Source organism: Echinops telfairi, unplaced genomic scaffold (genome assembly GCF_000313985.2).
Source record: "Echinops telfairi isolate 266 unplaced genomic scaffold, ASM31398v2 ScPeMD7_7407;HRSCAF=8445, whole genome shotgun sequence".
Classification (NCBI taxonomy): domain Eukaryota; kingdom Metazoa; phylum Chordata; class Mammalia; order Afrosoricida; family Tenrecidae; genus Echinops; species Echinops telfairi.
In genome coordinates this window covers 4396485-4411551 of record NW_022111307.1, presented here as the reverse complement: position 1 = coordinate 4411551, position 15067 = coordinate 4396485, and the positions used below count along the sequence as shown (strand labels likewise).

The 15067-nt window shown below is 47.2% G+C and overlaps 1 protein-coding gene across 1 annotated transcript; it reads right to left on the bottom strand.

The window, feature by feature from the left end:
- Positions 1 to 359: 359 nt before the first annotated feature.
- RTP2 (receptor transporter protein 2) lies at positions 360 to 4302 on the bottom strand. Its single transcript, XM_004713463.1, has 2 exons — positions 4139 to 4302; positions 360 to 867 (listed from the first exon to the last, which is right to left on the bottom strand). The coding sequence occupies exons 1-2, from the start codon at positions 4300 to 4302 to the stop codon at positions 360 to 362; spliced, it is 672 nt and encodes a 223-aa protein (XP_004713520.1).
- Positions 4303 to 15067: the final 10765 nt, after the last annotated feature.

Sequence of the window (15067 nt, the reverse complement as noted above, 5' to 3'; positions counted from 1 at the left end):
GAGAGCAGTTCTACTATTGGCTTGGGGTTTGTTAAGGGACGTGGGACATGAACATGAAGAAGTGGGGGGGCGGGCAGGGATGAAAGGGGAGATGGGAAACCCACGGGTTTAGTGCTCACACTAAACTAGAGAATTCTAAAAACACCACCCGACTCTTTTCCGACCCCATTCCCCAATTACCGTAAGATGTCATCGAAGGGACATTAAATACCCCCACCACACCACACCCCGGTCCTCCAGAGAGGTGACCGTGTTGCTGAGGACCACGTACGGAATCAGGGTCAGAGTTAGGGCCAGAGCGTCTTCGCCACCCCACCCCAACTGCGTGTGCCGGCCCTTACCGCTCCAACCAGCTCCCCTTACAAGAAGGCAGCGTGGCTGCGGAAGGAGAGCTGCAGGTAGACGAGGAGCACGCAGAGCAAGGCCCAGAAGAGACACCAGCGCAGCGAGAAGAAGTTGTGGCCCGAGCCCGCCTGGGCGCCCAGCCCGGAGGTGCCGGCCGGGGCCTCCTCCTCGGGCAGCTTCTCGCTGGGCTTCCAGTGCGCGATGCCCTCCTGGCAGGCCTCGCAGAACTCTCCACGGTGCGGCCCGCTGTTCGGGCGGGCGGCCACGTGGATGCGGTACTGGCCGCCGTCCTCGTCGTAGCACTGCTCGCGCAGGCTGGTGATGAGGTTGTCCACCAGACTCTCGATGTTCTCCTCCAGCATGCTCGCCTCGTCCAGCCGCGCCGTGCCGCACTCGTAGCACAGCTGCTTGAAGACGCGCATGCGCACCGAGCCCATCCGCCGCTCCCGGTCCAGGTGCATGTGGAAGAGGATGACCATGTGGGGCGACTGCCACGTGTGCCAGCACCAGGAGCAGTGGAACCTGCGGGGAAGGAGAGAGGAAGGAGGAGAGGGTGGCCGCCCACACGGGCACCCTGCCCTGGGGAAAGCAGCGGGCAGTGGGGGTGGTGGGGGTGTTGAGGGTGGGGAGGGGACCGAACCTTGGACCTAGAGGGGCTGGCAGAGTGTTTATGGCCCCTGGTTCTTAGCTCACCTGGGCCACTGCCCACCCTCCTCCTCCCGGTGAGTGCCCCTGGCACCACAGTGGGCTCCTCAGGAATCTAATACCAGAGCCAGCTGGTACCCAGCAGTGCCCTGCCCACCTTGTCTCCTCCTTGTCCCCCAAACCTCAAGCCAAACTCACTGCCATTGAGTGGATTCTGATTCAGAGCAACCCTGCGGAATAGAACTGCCTTTTGGGTTTCTGAGACGTTAAGTCTTTACAGGTGCAAACAGCCTGCACGTTTCCCCTCAGAGCAGCCGGTAGGTTCGAACCACTGACCTTGCAGCTAGCAGCTCAGTGTGTAACCCACTACATCGCCAGGGCTCCATTTCCAGGGGCCTCAAAACCAAAAACCAAGCTCACTGCCATCGAGTCAATGCCGACGCATAGCCACCCTATCCAACAGGGTAGAGCTTCCCCTGTGAGTTTCCAAGACTGTAAGTCATTCTGGGAGTAGAAAGCCATATCTTTCTCCCATGGAGCGCTGGTGGTTTTGAACTGGGAACCTTACAGTTATCAGCCCAATGCAGGAGCCTCCACATCTACTGTGCTCAAGCTTTTGCCCAAACACTGTGTTTTCTCTCTGGGAAATGCAGGATGATGGTCTCCAACAAGATACTTTCCCGCCAAGACTCCCTGTGCGTCTGATGATGAGGGTGGCCTTCGCACTTTCACTTGGGGAAACCTGCTCTGGGACAGAGACATCTCTACTGTGCCAAGCACAGACCTGGCACACCACAGGCCCGCAGTCCATCTCCAAAGCTGATGGTCCTGCCTGAGAAGTCTCCTGCGCTTGCCTCCTAGCCATCTTCTCCGAGATTGTTCACTTGTGCCTCACAAGGCAACCCTAGATCCCTAGACCCTTTGCCAGCCCTGCAGGGGCCCTATGAAGGTGGACCTGCTTCCGGCTCCCTGCCCCCTCACAGGACTACAGAGGGAAGTTTTGCCTAACCTGGGCCCCCAGTGCCCTTGCCTGAGGAAACACAGAGAGACGAGGATTTCCCTCCAGCTCGGCACACAGTGCGTGCACACCCAGTAACAGATCACCATTAAATCGGCCCCAGCGTTTCCTCCTCCCCGTGAGCTAACATCTCCCAGGGCCACATTGTGCAGACATCACAGACAGGGGTTTGCTCAGTGGGCTGCCTGTCCTTATCACTGGCCCTTTCTGGGCCTGTGTTATGATCACCATGATGGACCTCTATTGAGGAACTTGATTCGATCCAATAGACACCATTCAGTATCTACTGCTTGCCAAGAGCCACATAGCCCAAGTTGTGGGACAGAATGGAAGCTAACCCAGTCTACGGACAACATGAGCCCAGAACAAAACCAAGGGCAACTCAAGGCCTAGTTGATCGTTTCTGAGGCCAAGAGGGACTATTTCCCCCGTACACTCCTGCTGGTTAATGCATCTCAAGACCTAGAGAAAGAATGAGGTAGTGCCCTAATGAGCACAGGTGCCTTAAGCCACAGGAATAGGACCAGCTGAGCCCTGAGGTGCAAGAGCGAGTCATCTTCTGAGCTCAGCTTCTGGACTCCAGGACCCCTCGACCTGAGTTTTCTGCCTTTGACGCTTTCCCATCAGCCAGCTCCAGGCTTGCATGCTTTCCATATCTTCTATGTATTTTTCTTCCCTGGGGGTTCGAGGAGGGAGCCTTAGGAATCATCTGGTCAGTTCTTCATTTTATTGGGAAAAAAGCCCCCGAGGCACAAAGCAATTGAGAGGGCTGCCATATGCATAGAACTCATGAGAAGCAAAGCAAGGCCCATCATGTAATGGGAGCCCAACAAATGTTTCTATTTATCAGAGTTAAACGGAACCAACTTCACCTCTGGCTTCCAAACAGATTCACCCTAATACGTATTTGCTGATCTTGGAGCAAGCGGACAAATGTAAGCTTTCCAACCACAGCCTGGCTCCTTTTCCCAGTTGGACCATCATCCTAGCCCATGAGCCACATCACACATATATGTGTGTGGACCACACAATGTGGAGGGGCAAGTTCTGTCCACACCTTGCAATTGCTCTGTCCTAGAACTGATAGCTCCTAGGAGAAGCCTGTTCAGTCTCCCAAAATGGGCCTGAGACTGTTTGAATGGGAATTCTGGGGCCCTGGTCCCAAACCATGACCTAGAAGAATGAAGAGCCTGCAGGCTTCCAATGGACCTGCTCCCTCGGCCCCAGGGACCCTATTGCAGGCTCCAGAGCAGTGCTTCTCAATCTTCCTAATGCCGGGACCCTTTCATACAGTTCCTTATGTTGTGGTGACTCCCCAACTATAAAATCATTTTTGTTGCTCCTTCATAACTGTAATTTTGCTACTGTTATGAATCAGGTGACCCCTGGAAAGGGTCATTTGACCCCGAAAGGGGTTGCGACCCACAGGTTGAGAACCGCTGCTCTAGAATATGAGGCCTGGGCAAATTGTGTAGGTGTCAAAGGGCCATCCTGCCCCAAACTGTCTTTGCATCGTAGACACAGAGAATAGAGCAGGAAGATAGAAGTGGGAAGGACTTGGGCCACCCTGCTCCTATGAAAATGCGAAAATTAGATGCAGAGAGGGGAGAAGCCTTGTCCCATAGCTAGCTAGTTAGAGGTCAAACCCGGTTCTCGCCCATAGCAGGCAACATCTCTGCATTCAAATAAAATGGAATTGAATTGAACTGACCAGACCAGCTCTTTCACCCCTCCCAGCCACCAGCCAGTTCAAAAGCAAAGGCCTTTGAAGGGATTCCCCAGGGGGTTCAGAGGTTCTAAATCCTCTTTAAATGGTTTTAAGCATCTGGGAGCAGTTAATATCCTATGTATTTCAGAGCTATCATATATATACATATGACAGCTCTTGATTCTCCTGGGAAAGCAAGATGCAAAGATGGCACAGAGCACGTATAGGGTCTCCCAGGAAGTCTGTGATGCATCTGGAATTTAACCAAGGTTTCTGTGAACCCCCTGGCAATTCTTTCCCTGCCCTACCCCACCTAAGATGACCCAAAGACACCAGTACCAGTTCTGCCACCCCTTGGAAAGTGCCCCCAGGACTGTCACTCAGAAACTCCCTGTAAGTCCCCTCCTCACGGTGGCTCTCACCTGCCTGAGGCATGCTGCTCCACGTACTGCTTCCAGCCAGGGGCCAGTTCATGGGGCTTGAGGTTGGGGTCTATGATGAGCTCCCAGCTGTCCGCCGGCTTGGCCACCTCCATCTTCTCATAGAAGACTTTCTTCCACTCACAGGTGGTCAGGCTGGTAGACATGGTCCTGGCCAGCAGGAGCCGGAGCTGGCTATGTACCAAGTGAGACCACGGAAGAGGCTGGGAGGTGCCAGGCTCAGCCAGACTCCCGGTCTGGAAATCCTCATCAACAGGGCCAGGAGGAAACAGGACCCAGCTCCCTCCTTTGTCACCCTGGAACTTGTTACCATGGCAGCCAAACAGGGTGCCAAGAGCCAGGGCTGGGAAGGAGGGAAGCCCCAAGAGGGAGTACTGGGGCTCTAAGCTGGGCTTCAGAGGCAGCGCTGGGTGGTGACACTTGGTGAAGTGAAGCAAGGGAGTGTGAAGCCCAACCCCAGATCACCCTCAGCTGGGCTTCCAGAAGTCTCCAGGAAGCAAAGAGCACTGTGGTCCTGGTTCCCTGCACTCTTCCTGCACACACTCTTCCCATCTGTGCGCTGCACTGGGGAGTCAAGGAGGAACGTGGCACAGGGAAATGCACAGCCCGCTGCCCTGACCCCCGGTGTGTGATCTTTGACCATTTGGCAAGCACTAGCACTGCTTGAGACCCAGGGTCAGCCTGGGCAGGAACGATCTCCCCTGTTGTCCAGATTTGGAGAGTGAGGTTCACACAATCTCTAAAAAGCTTATCCGAGACTCAGATCTAAGCCTTTAGTAACTGTGCTTCATTGCAATACTTTAGTTCTAATCTGTCTGATCAAGTCGCTCTGAGTCAGCATTGCCTCATCGGCCTGAGAACGGAGAGAGAAGGCACAAGCAGTTCTGTCTTTGGGAGCTGTCAGTTCAGTTGGTGAGGTCGAATACAGCTTAACATATCCTAAAAGGCACAATAATAACATTTATGATCCTTAGAATAGTTAAGAGTACAGCCCTATATTTGTAGTTCCCTGTCTCAGCCATGCTCAGGCTGCAGATGAGAAGGGTGTTTATTCTGAGCTGCAGGCTCCAGCTGCTGCAGCTGCCACTGAAGGAGGCCAGGCAAGAGGGTATCCAAAGGTCCCTGATGCCCAATTTAAATACTTTAGAGACTGAGAAGGGAACTTGACTCTAAATGTGCATGATGCAGGTGAAAGCAGTCGCTGAAGGAAAGCCGCCTTGGGCAGGGAAAAGACTAAAAGCTGTGGCTGCTTATGACATCTCAGGCCAGCTTCTGAGGGGGTTGAGTGGACTCCTTTGCCACAGGGGACCTCCGGCTTTCTACCTGTCCAAGGAAAGCCTGTGTTGGATAGCATCTGACTCGTGCACCTGTAACCATTGTACGGTTCTTTCCCTTGGACTTTTGGGTCCCCAGAGATCTAGAGGCACAAAGAGGGAGCTGCATGTGGGATTACAAAGCATTGCGGGGACCTGAAGGCAGAAAAGTTGAAGATTTGGCCTATAGTCGTTTTCGCACGGGGTGGAGTTGGAGGACACCATCTTTGGCTTCTGTCTTGGAACAGGGATGTGTCCCTCCCCTAGCTTTGTCCCGAGGGCCCCAGCAACACTAAATGGCGTATGATTTACAGCCACTGACCACTAACTACAGAAGGGACCCTTTAATGGCAGAATCTGGTTTTACTCCTGCACTCTCAATTTCTTAACCCCCATCTCTTGACATTGAATGAAAACACTGAAATCAGGAATGGAACTTTCCCTTGATCAGGGCCCCAGGACGCTGCTTCTCCTAGCTCACTCCCAGCCCAAGTGAGATGAGGTTATGGACTGAATTATGCCCCAGCCCCCAGCCCCTGGCCCAAAGACATAGATTTGTAAATCCTAAAGCCTTATACCTGTGAATGTGATCTCATTTAAGGATCAGGCTCTCTGTGCTATGCTCCTGAGGTCATGTCAACATGAAGTGAGTTTTGAGCTAATCACTTCTGAGATATAAAAGTAGCAGAAGGGCCATGGGGAAGAGAGCATCAAAGGGAAGGTACATCCCCCATGAAGACCACCAAGGAGCTGAAAGAGACAAGGGCCCACTCCCATAGCCACAGAGAACGCATGCCTTCCCCTAGAGCTGCCACCTTGCATTCGAATCTCTGGTCTCCTCAACCACGAGGATCAGGATGTGTGGTCAGGCCGCCCATTGGTCGTGCTTCTGGGATAGAAGCATTAACGAGCTCTATAACGAAGGCAGAAGGGGGTCCACGAGCCCCCTGAATTTGGTGGGAGCAGATAAATCTTTCTGGCCCGACCCAGAGCCTCGGTCCAGGAGTGACCCCTCTCCAAGAAAGAGTGTGCCCTGGTTTCCAGGACAAATGGTGGTGACGGGAGGGGGAGGGGTGGCGAGAAGCACCAGCATTTTCTCTGCTTGTTTTTAACCCGATGATGCAATCCCCTTGGGCCTTGTATCCCGTTTAATTTAGAAACGGAGCCTTCTAAGCAAAGACCAAGCTAGCCCATCTTTCTGCACAGGGGTGCTGTTTTCTCTCAAAAAAATGCTTGTTTGTATACAATCAAAGAGCACAATCACTACCCCCATGTCCTGCATATTTGCAAACGGTTGCTCCAGACTCAACAAGCCAAACAGTCACCAACATAGAAATGTTCGCAGCGGACACAGGCATGGACACACGCGTGATACGTTGCTGCCATATTTTTAATCTAGGTAAGACTTTATTTTTTTAATAGAGAAATGCGATGAAATCTGTCTGTGCACCTGCCTTCTGCAAACAAAATTAACAAAGGGAGGAGGAGAAAAGAATCGTGCCCTCACCAATTTGTAAATTATTTGTTAGCAAATACTCCTGTAAAAATATTCCCTGTTCAAACGTGACTTACTGGAGTAATGGAAGGAGCCACCTGTGGACCCCAAATGACAAAGTACAGAAGAATTCAAGAGGGAGTTGATCAACATCACGGGGCGGGGGGGCTTTTGAAGACTGAACACACCTCTTTCCCAGAAATTTCTATCCAAGGTATTGAGGAAAGTGGGCATTCCGCCCTGGTGGTAGTTCAATTGTATGTCAGCATGCACTTGTGGAGGCATGGACTTCAACCCCTCAGTCAAGCCAGCCTGATCACAGCTCCTTGGGGGTGTGACCTCTTTATAAGAAAGACACAAGTGACACCCCCCCTCTCTCTTTCCCTCTGTCCCTTGACCACCAGTTGACCTTCCTGCTTGCTGGGACTCGGGGTCTGCTGTCAGAGGAGGCCCATGTGGGTGGCCCAACAATGAGAGCTCTCAGGGTCTTGCCATGTTTCCACTGATCTTGGGTCCACGCAACTCTGTATTCACCGGCCTTGGTCTTTCTGCATCCTGCTTCACCCTTCTGCAGCCATGTGACTCTGCAGATGCTCCAGCTAGCACCAGACCCATGGATTTAAGTTGGACTAAGCTGCTTCCCTGATATTAATTTACTTCTTGAAATAAAGTTATACTTATACCTAGAAGAGTGTCACTGGCTTTGTTTCTCTAGAGAGCACAGCTTCACACACCCCTCAGCCCCTCCTAATCCTAGGAAGAATCGCTGGCAGTGCCAACCCTCGTGACAGCTGGGAATGTTCTCCCACAGGGATCTTGGAAGGAAAACAAATAAATATGTAAAATTGAGTTAGAGGTCTGTGATATTTCTTCATAAGAAATAAATCAAGAGACAAATGCCAGCTCTGTCCTCCCCTCCCCACTCAAAGCACTTAGAAGGTGCCACAGGGCAAACCCCCGTTCCTGGGAACAATTCTCAAGAGCCATGAGGAATGCCAGAGAGGCAGCTGCAATCTAATCTTTGATCTTTGAGTAGAGAGAACATTAGGGAGGTGTCCCCAAAGTCTCAGGGGGAGTTTATCTGATCAGCATAGTCCTTGGTTCACAAAGTCCAGAAGGTGAAATAATGGGCAGGGGTGACCTCAAGCTGCTGTTTTACCAGTTGACCACAGGCAGGGATGACTCTCCAAAGGATGCAGGTTCTATGGGTCATGCTTTCCAAGCACCCTAAAAACTCTAAAGTCTGTTTTTAAAGTACCCCAAAGGAAAAATCACTTTGCAATAATGATATGAAACCCAAGGGGAGACTATGCTTGGTACCATGCTCTTAACTGGGCATATTAGTCTAGTTTCCATTTAGCCCCTGGGGACCCAGACCATGTGCTATAGTCTAATGGGATTTTACACCCTGATTTTCCATTCTTCATAGGCCACAGCAGAAGGATTCAATGTGGAAGTCCCACTAAGTGAAGGGGGCTCTACCTCAAATTCACCTGTAGCCCCTGAACTTCAGGCCAAAACCACATAGTCTGAGAAGAAGCAGAAAACAGATATACCAAGAGTATAGAGCTGGTGGTCTTCCAACTTCCATATACTTACTGCTACTTGAATGCCCTTATTACTTAATAAGATGTGTATCGATCTGGTAGGCCTGGTTCTGTCACTGTCAGTGTATTTATCAAAAGTTTTGTCTTACTGCCAACCTCTATTGTTTGTGTAAATAGTGTTCATTCACTTAAGGATTTAATCCATATAAGTCAATAATTCATGTATTGCAGCTTATAGCCAGCCTGAACTTGTATAATCTCTTTTTCTCAACTATGTTTGAAATTCTTTACCATTGGATAAATTAATGACACTATCAACAAAATGACCGTATACTCCAGGGAGATGATTGATAATGTTCTCTAATATAAAATGACAACAATGTCTCCAAGGTGAAGCAAAGGCATATAGAAACCATAGATACATGGATACATTTGGGGCTTCCACTTAATTCTAGTCCCAGTCTAAGAACAATTAGTTATTATGACATGGCCCTGGATGATACTCACTCTCATGGAAAGATCAATAAAGCCATGGGTGCTACAACATGGTGAAGAAACGAGATGGTGCCTGGCTCTCAGAAAGGCCTGCCTTCAAACAAGCATCTATCTAAATGCGGCCATCAATTAAGTCCACATGGAAGAAACATACCAGCCTGTGAGACCAAGGATTATAAATCACATAATCCAAATCTAAAGGAGGGGATGGTATCAGAACTAAAATTGTCAACACCTGGTTTGCAGAAGGATCCAGATGACAATGGAAACTCAAAATCCATTTGCAGAATCTACACATAGATTTAACCTGCGGGGATTTCCTTCTGACCAGGGGTGTGACCAGCCTGATTACCAAACATAGAGATTGTAGAAAGATTAGTAGGTTAAAATGCAACATCCGGTCTGCTCCCCTTTGGGGGACATCAACAATTCTAGCCATTAAAACAAAAGTGAAGGGGAACTATAAAGTGAAGCCTCCACAGAACTCTCTGACCATGGCCCAGGGCGGTGCCTCACCTTGCTCTCAGACGGAAGGCATTGGGAAATGGCTTATGGCAGACGTCATTTGGTTAAGATCTGATCTCCCTTTTGACCCATTGTAAAGTCGTTCCAGTTTTTAATGTTTTCTGATTTATTTCCAACAGAAGTTTTTCTCTAATTTTGTTATTGTTAGTTTCTTGTGACTCTTTGTTTTATATCTTTGTATGTTTTTTGGCATACATATAGATTCCAGGATGGGTGCATCGATAGAGACTAACTGGATTAATGGTTCCTTGGGGGTATGGCTGGGGAGGTTGGGGGAATGGGGAGATAATAACAAAGAATACCCCAAAAAGAAGAGAAAACATCTTAAAATTGATTGTGGTAATGATTGTACAACACTTCTTCCTATGATTGGATGATTGAATTGTATGACATTTGGACTGTGTCTTAAATAAAACAGTTTATGAAAAAAGGACTCAAAGGCTTTTCTTTTTTCAGTGCCTTGGCATCAACTCCATACGTGTCGGCGTAGGACTGGGCTCCAGGTGGGTTGGGTGGCCGATTTGGGGAAGGAAGCCTTCCTTCTCAGTCCACCTTAGTTGGAGAGTCCTCTGAAACCTGTTCAGCCCCAAGCAAAACGCAAGCCTCCACACGGATGGTGGTGGCTGTACGCAACATGCATTGGAAGGCAATCGACCCCAGGTTTCCCAGGCAAGATTTCCACCACTGTCCCCTAGACAAAATTATACCCATGACACAATGAACCAGAGGACCCAAGACAACAGGAGACAATCCAGGATCCACCCAATGCAGGGAGTTTAACCAGAGATGCTCTGGCCAGAAAGCTGGAGCCTGCAGTACAGTGAGCTGGAAGTAAGCCAGTCCTACCTACTACCCCCAGAGGACTGCAAGGTAGTTCAGTTAGTACTTCTGGTGTCATAATAAAGGGACCATCGCAAAATGAAGAGAAACAGAATATACAGAGCTCCTACGGTGATCGTGTTGTATATTCTACTTTGGTGAGTAGTCACTGGGGGTCTTGAGAGCTTGTGAGAATGCTAAGGTGCAAGTGGTGGTCTCTCCCTATCCAGAGTGAAAAAGAATGATGAATAGTACAGAAACCCAGAAATAATTAACCCAAAGAACTCATGGACCAGGCAAACCCCAGTCTCCATGATGCTGACACGAGGACAATTACCACAGGTAATTGCCATGGAAAATTCTGGGTAGAGTGTGAGAAGATGGAACAAAACTCAAAGAATTTCAACAGACCAGGCCCTTTCCTATTCTGGTCTGAAACTGAACTCATCCCCATGGCTCAACTTTCAGCCAAACATAGAGGGGTCTAGAGGGTGAACAATGACACAGTCCCTGAGCAATCAACCGCACTGGTCCAAAGGGCAGTCTTGGCAAGGGATAAAGTGCAGAAAGCAGGAATGGATAGAAAAGAAGGATGGATGGAAATAGTCAACACAGGAAGAAAGTGGGAAAAGTGTGTTTTAGATTGTACGGACTGCAATGTCCCAAACAACAGGTGCATGAATTGTTAAATGGAAAATCAATTTGTTCTGTAAACATTCCCCAATTGGCTCTGTAATTGACAATAAAAATTATTAAAGCACAGGATATCCATAACTGTCATACAAAGAGAAAAACAATGTAATTATTGAAGATTACATAACCTAAAGAAGCCAATACACAGAAGAATGTGAATCATAATACTGTGAGACAAACAGAAAGGAAAAGAGTCAGACATTGGCTATCCGAATGTAGCAGGTTCTTCCAGTGCAGTCCGTCATTTGATTTCTTGACTGCTGCATCCCTGAGAATTGATTGTGGAAAAAGCAAAATGAAATTGTTAACACTTCCATCTTTTCCATTTGATCATACTATTATCCAATGGCCCAATTGAGGAGAATTTGGCTTCTGTTACATTGAATTGCAACACATATTGAAGGTGGTATTTCTGCTGTTGTTTGTTTTCTAATTTCCTTTTGAACTTTCTGAGGTGCTATGTCAGGCTTGATTCTCTACAAAAGTAAAGTCAAGGACTTGCTGTCACTGTTGTTAGGTGCCATCAAGTCTATGCCAACCCATAGTGACCCCAGGTACAAGAGAATGAAGCACTGCCCAGTCCTGTGCCATCCTCACAATTGTTCTTATGTTCATTGTTGCAGCCACTGTGCCAATCCATCTCATTGAGGCCCTGCTTCTTTTTCTCTGCTTCTCCACTTAGCCACGCATCATGTCCTATTCCAGGACTGGTCTCTCCTCACCTGTCCAAAGTATGTGACATGATGTGTCTCCCCAGCCTTGCCTCTAAGGAGCATTCTGGCTGTAATTCTTCCATGACAGATCTGTCTTGTTATTTGCCAGTTGATGGTTCTTTCAATATTCTTTGCTGGTACCATATTTCAAATGCATTGATTCTTCTTCCTTCTTCCTGCTTTGATATCCTTCACATGATAGTTCAAATGCATCAAGTTTTCTTTGGTCTTCCTTATTTAATGTCCAACTTTCACATGCAAATGTGGCAATTGAAAATACCATGGCTCTGATCAGGTGCATCTTAGTGATCAAAATAACACCTTTGCTTTTCAACACCTTAAAGAGATCTTGTGCAGCAGATTTACTCTTTTTCTTTTTAAATCATTTTATTAGGGGCTCATACAACTCTTATCAGAATCCATACACACGTAAATTGTGTAAAGCACATTTGTATATTCGTTTCCCTCATCGTTCTCAAAACATTTGCTCTGCACTTAAGCCCCTGGCATCAACTCCTCAATTTTCCCCCTCCCTCCTCTCTTCCCCCTCCCTCATGAACCTTTGATAATTTATAAAATTTTATGTTGTCATATCTTACACTGTCCGATGTGTCCCTTCACCCACTTTTCTGTTGTTGGTCCCCCAGGGAGGCGGTCACATGTAGATCCTTGTAATTGGTTCCCCCTTTCCACCCCACCCTCCCTCCACCCTCCCAGTATCACCACTCACCACTGGTCCTGAAGGGATCATCTGTCTTGGACTCCCTGTGTTTCCAATTCCTATCTGTATCAGTGTACATCCTCTAGTCTAGCCAGATTTGTAAGGTAGAATTGAGATCATGATAGTGGGGGTATGGGGGGGGCGGCGGTGGAGGAAGCATTTAGGAACTAAAGTTGTATATTTCATCATTGCTACAATGCACCCTGACTGGCTTTGTCGTCTCCCGCGACCCTTCCATAAGGGGATGTCCAGTTGCCTACAGATGGGCTTTGGGTCCACACTCCCCCTCATTCACAATGATATGATTTTTTGTTCTTTGATGCCTGATAACTGATCCCTTCAACACTTCGTGATCACTCAGGCTGGTGTGCTTCTTCCATGTGGGCTTTGTTGCTTCTCAGCTAGATGGCCACATTTTTACCTTCAAGCCTTTAAGACCCCAAACGCTATATCTTTAGATAACCTGGCACCATCAACTTTCTTCACCACATTTGCTTATGCACCCATTTGTCTTCAGTGATCATATCGGGAAGGTGGGCACACAATGATATGATTTTTTGTTCTTTGATGCCTGATTACTGATCCCTTTGGCACCTCGTGATCACATAGGCAGCAGCAGATTTACTTAATGCAATTCATCGTTTGGTCTTTTGACTGCTGCTTCCATCAGCATGGATTGTGGATCCAAGTGAGACTTTTAGTCTTCCTTACATTGAGTTATAATCCATACTAAGAGCTAACATCCCTCACCTTCATTAGCAAGTGCTTCAAGTCCTCTTCACTTTCAGCAAGAAAGGTGTGTCATCTGCATACTACAGGTTGTTAATAAGCCTTATTCCAATCCTGATGCCACACCCTTCTTCATATAACCCAGCTTCTCTGATGATTTGAACGAGTATGGTGAGAGGATACAACCCTGGCAGACACCTTTCCTGATTTTAAACCAAGAAGTATGTCCTTATTCTGTTCATACAACTGCCTCTTGATCCATATATAAGTTCAGAATGAACACAATGAAGTGTGGAATTCCCATTCTTCTCAAGGTTATCCACATTTTATTATGGTCCACACATTCCAATACCTTTGCATTGTCAATGAAACATAAACAAACATCTTTATGGTCTTCTCTGCTTTGAGCCAAGATCTATCTGACATCAACAATGATATCCCTTGATCCGTGTCCTCTTCTGAATCTGGCAAAACTTCTGGCAGTTCCCTGTCAATGTCTTGCTGCAACTGTTGTTGGATGATCTTCAGCAAAATCTTACTTGGGTGTGGTATCAGTGATATTATTCTTCAGTTTGAGCTCCTGTTTGGTCACCTTTCTTTGTAATGGGCATGAATATGGATCTCTTCCAGTTGGTTTGCCAAGAAGTTTTCTTCCAAATCTCCTGGCATAGATGGATGAGTTCTTCCAATGCTTCTTCAGCTTTCTGAAACATTTCAATGGAATACCCATTGAAATTGAAATCTCTCTGATAGTCTGCTTTCCATCCTGATCCATTGAAATTCAGCAACGGCATCCTTCATTCCCCATCCTCTTCTGAATCTGGCTTGAATTTCTGGCAGTTTCTTGGTCATGTACTCCTGAAAATATTTTTGAATTGTCTTGCATATGCTATAAATAATACTATTCAATTACTTCTAAATTCTGTTGGGCCATTGTTCTTTGGAATAGGCACACATAGAGATTTCTTTCACTTGATTGGCCACGTAGCTGTCTTCCAAATTTACTTGCATAAACTCATAAGTACTTCTGCTACTGCATCAGCCTGTTGTAATATTTCACTTGGTATTCCATCAATTCCTGGAGCCTTGTTTTGGCCTAAGAAGGCAGCCTGCGTATCCTCAGAAGTGTCCCCTCCAGTGTAACAAGCTTGACCACGATGCCATCAAGTTCCCCCTGACCCAGCGGTCAGTCATGAAGAAGATTGTGTTCATTATGGATGTCAAGTCCTACAAGTAACAGGTAAAACAGGCTGTGAAGGAGCTCCATGACATTGACATAGCCAAGTCAACACCTTGACCAAGCCTCATAGAGAGAAGAAGGCATATTGTTACCCTGGTCCTGACTATGATGCTTTAGATATAGCCAACAAAATTAGGAGAATCTAAACCAAGTCCAGTTGGCTAAATCTAAATGTAAATACTTTCTGTTAAAAAAAAGTGATGGGTATCACAAATTTTTATCATGCGCTCTCCCACATTATTTCTATCACTGTGGCCATATTTTCCAAATCTGGATCCTTCTTCTTTGTTCTCAACTTTCACAGGCCAGTTACTAATAATTATCAATGCACCTTGATTGCATGTTTAACCAATTTAAGACTGAAAAAGTTAGTAAAACTCTTCAATTTCTTTATCACTAGCTTTTATGGTTGCTGCATTAATTTGAATAATAGTATTAACTGGGCTTCCTTGTAGGTATATAGATATTATCCTATCAAAGAGAGCATTATACTTCAAAATACATCATGAAATGTTCTTTTTGATGATGAACATGGTGCCTTTCCTTTTGAATTTGTTATTCTCGGTACAATAAACCATATGATTGTACAACTCAAAATAGCTATCACAATAATTTCTCTAC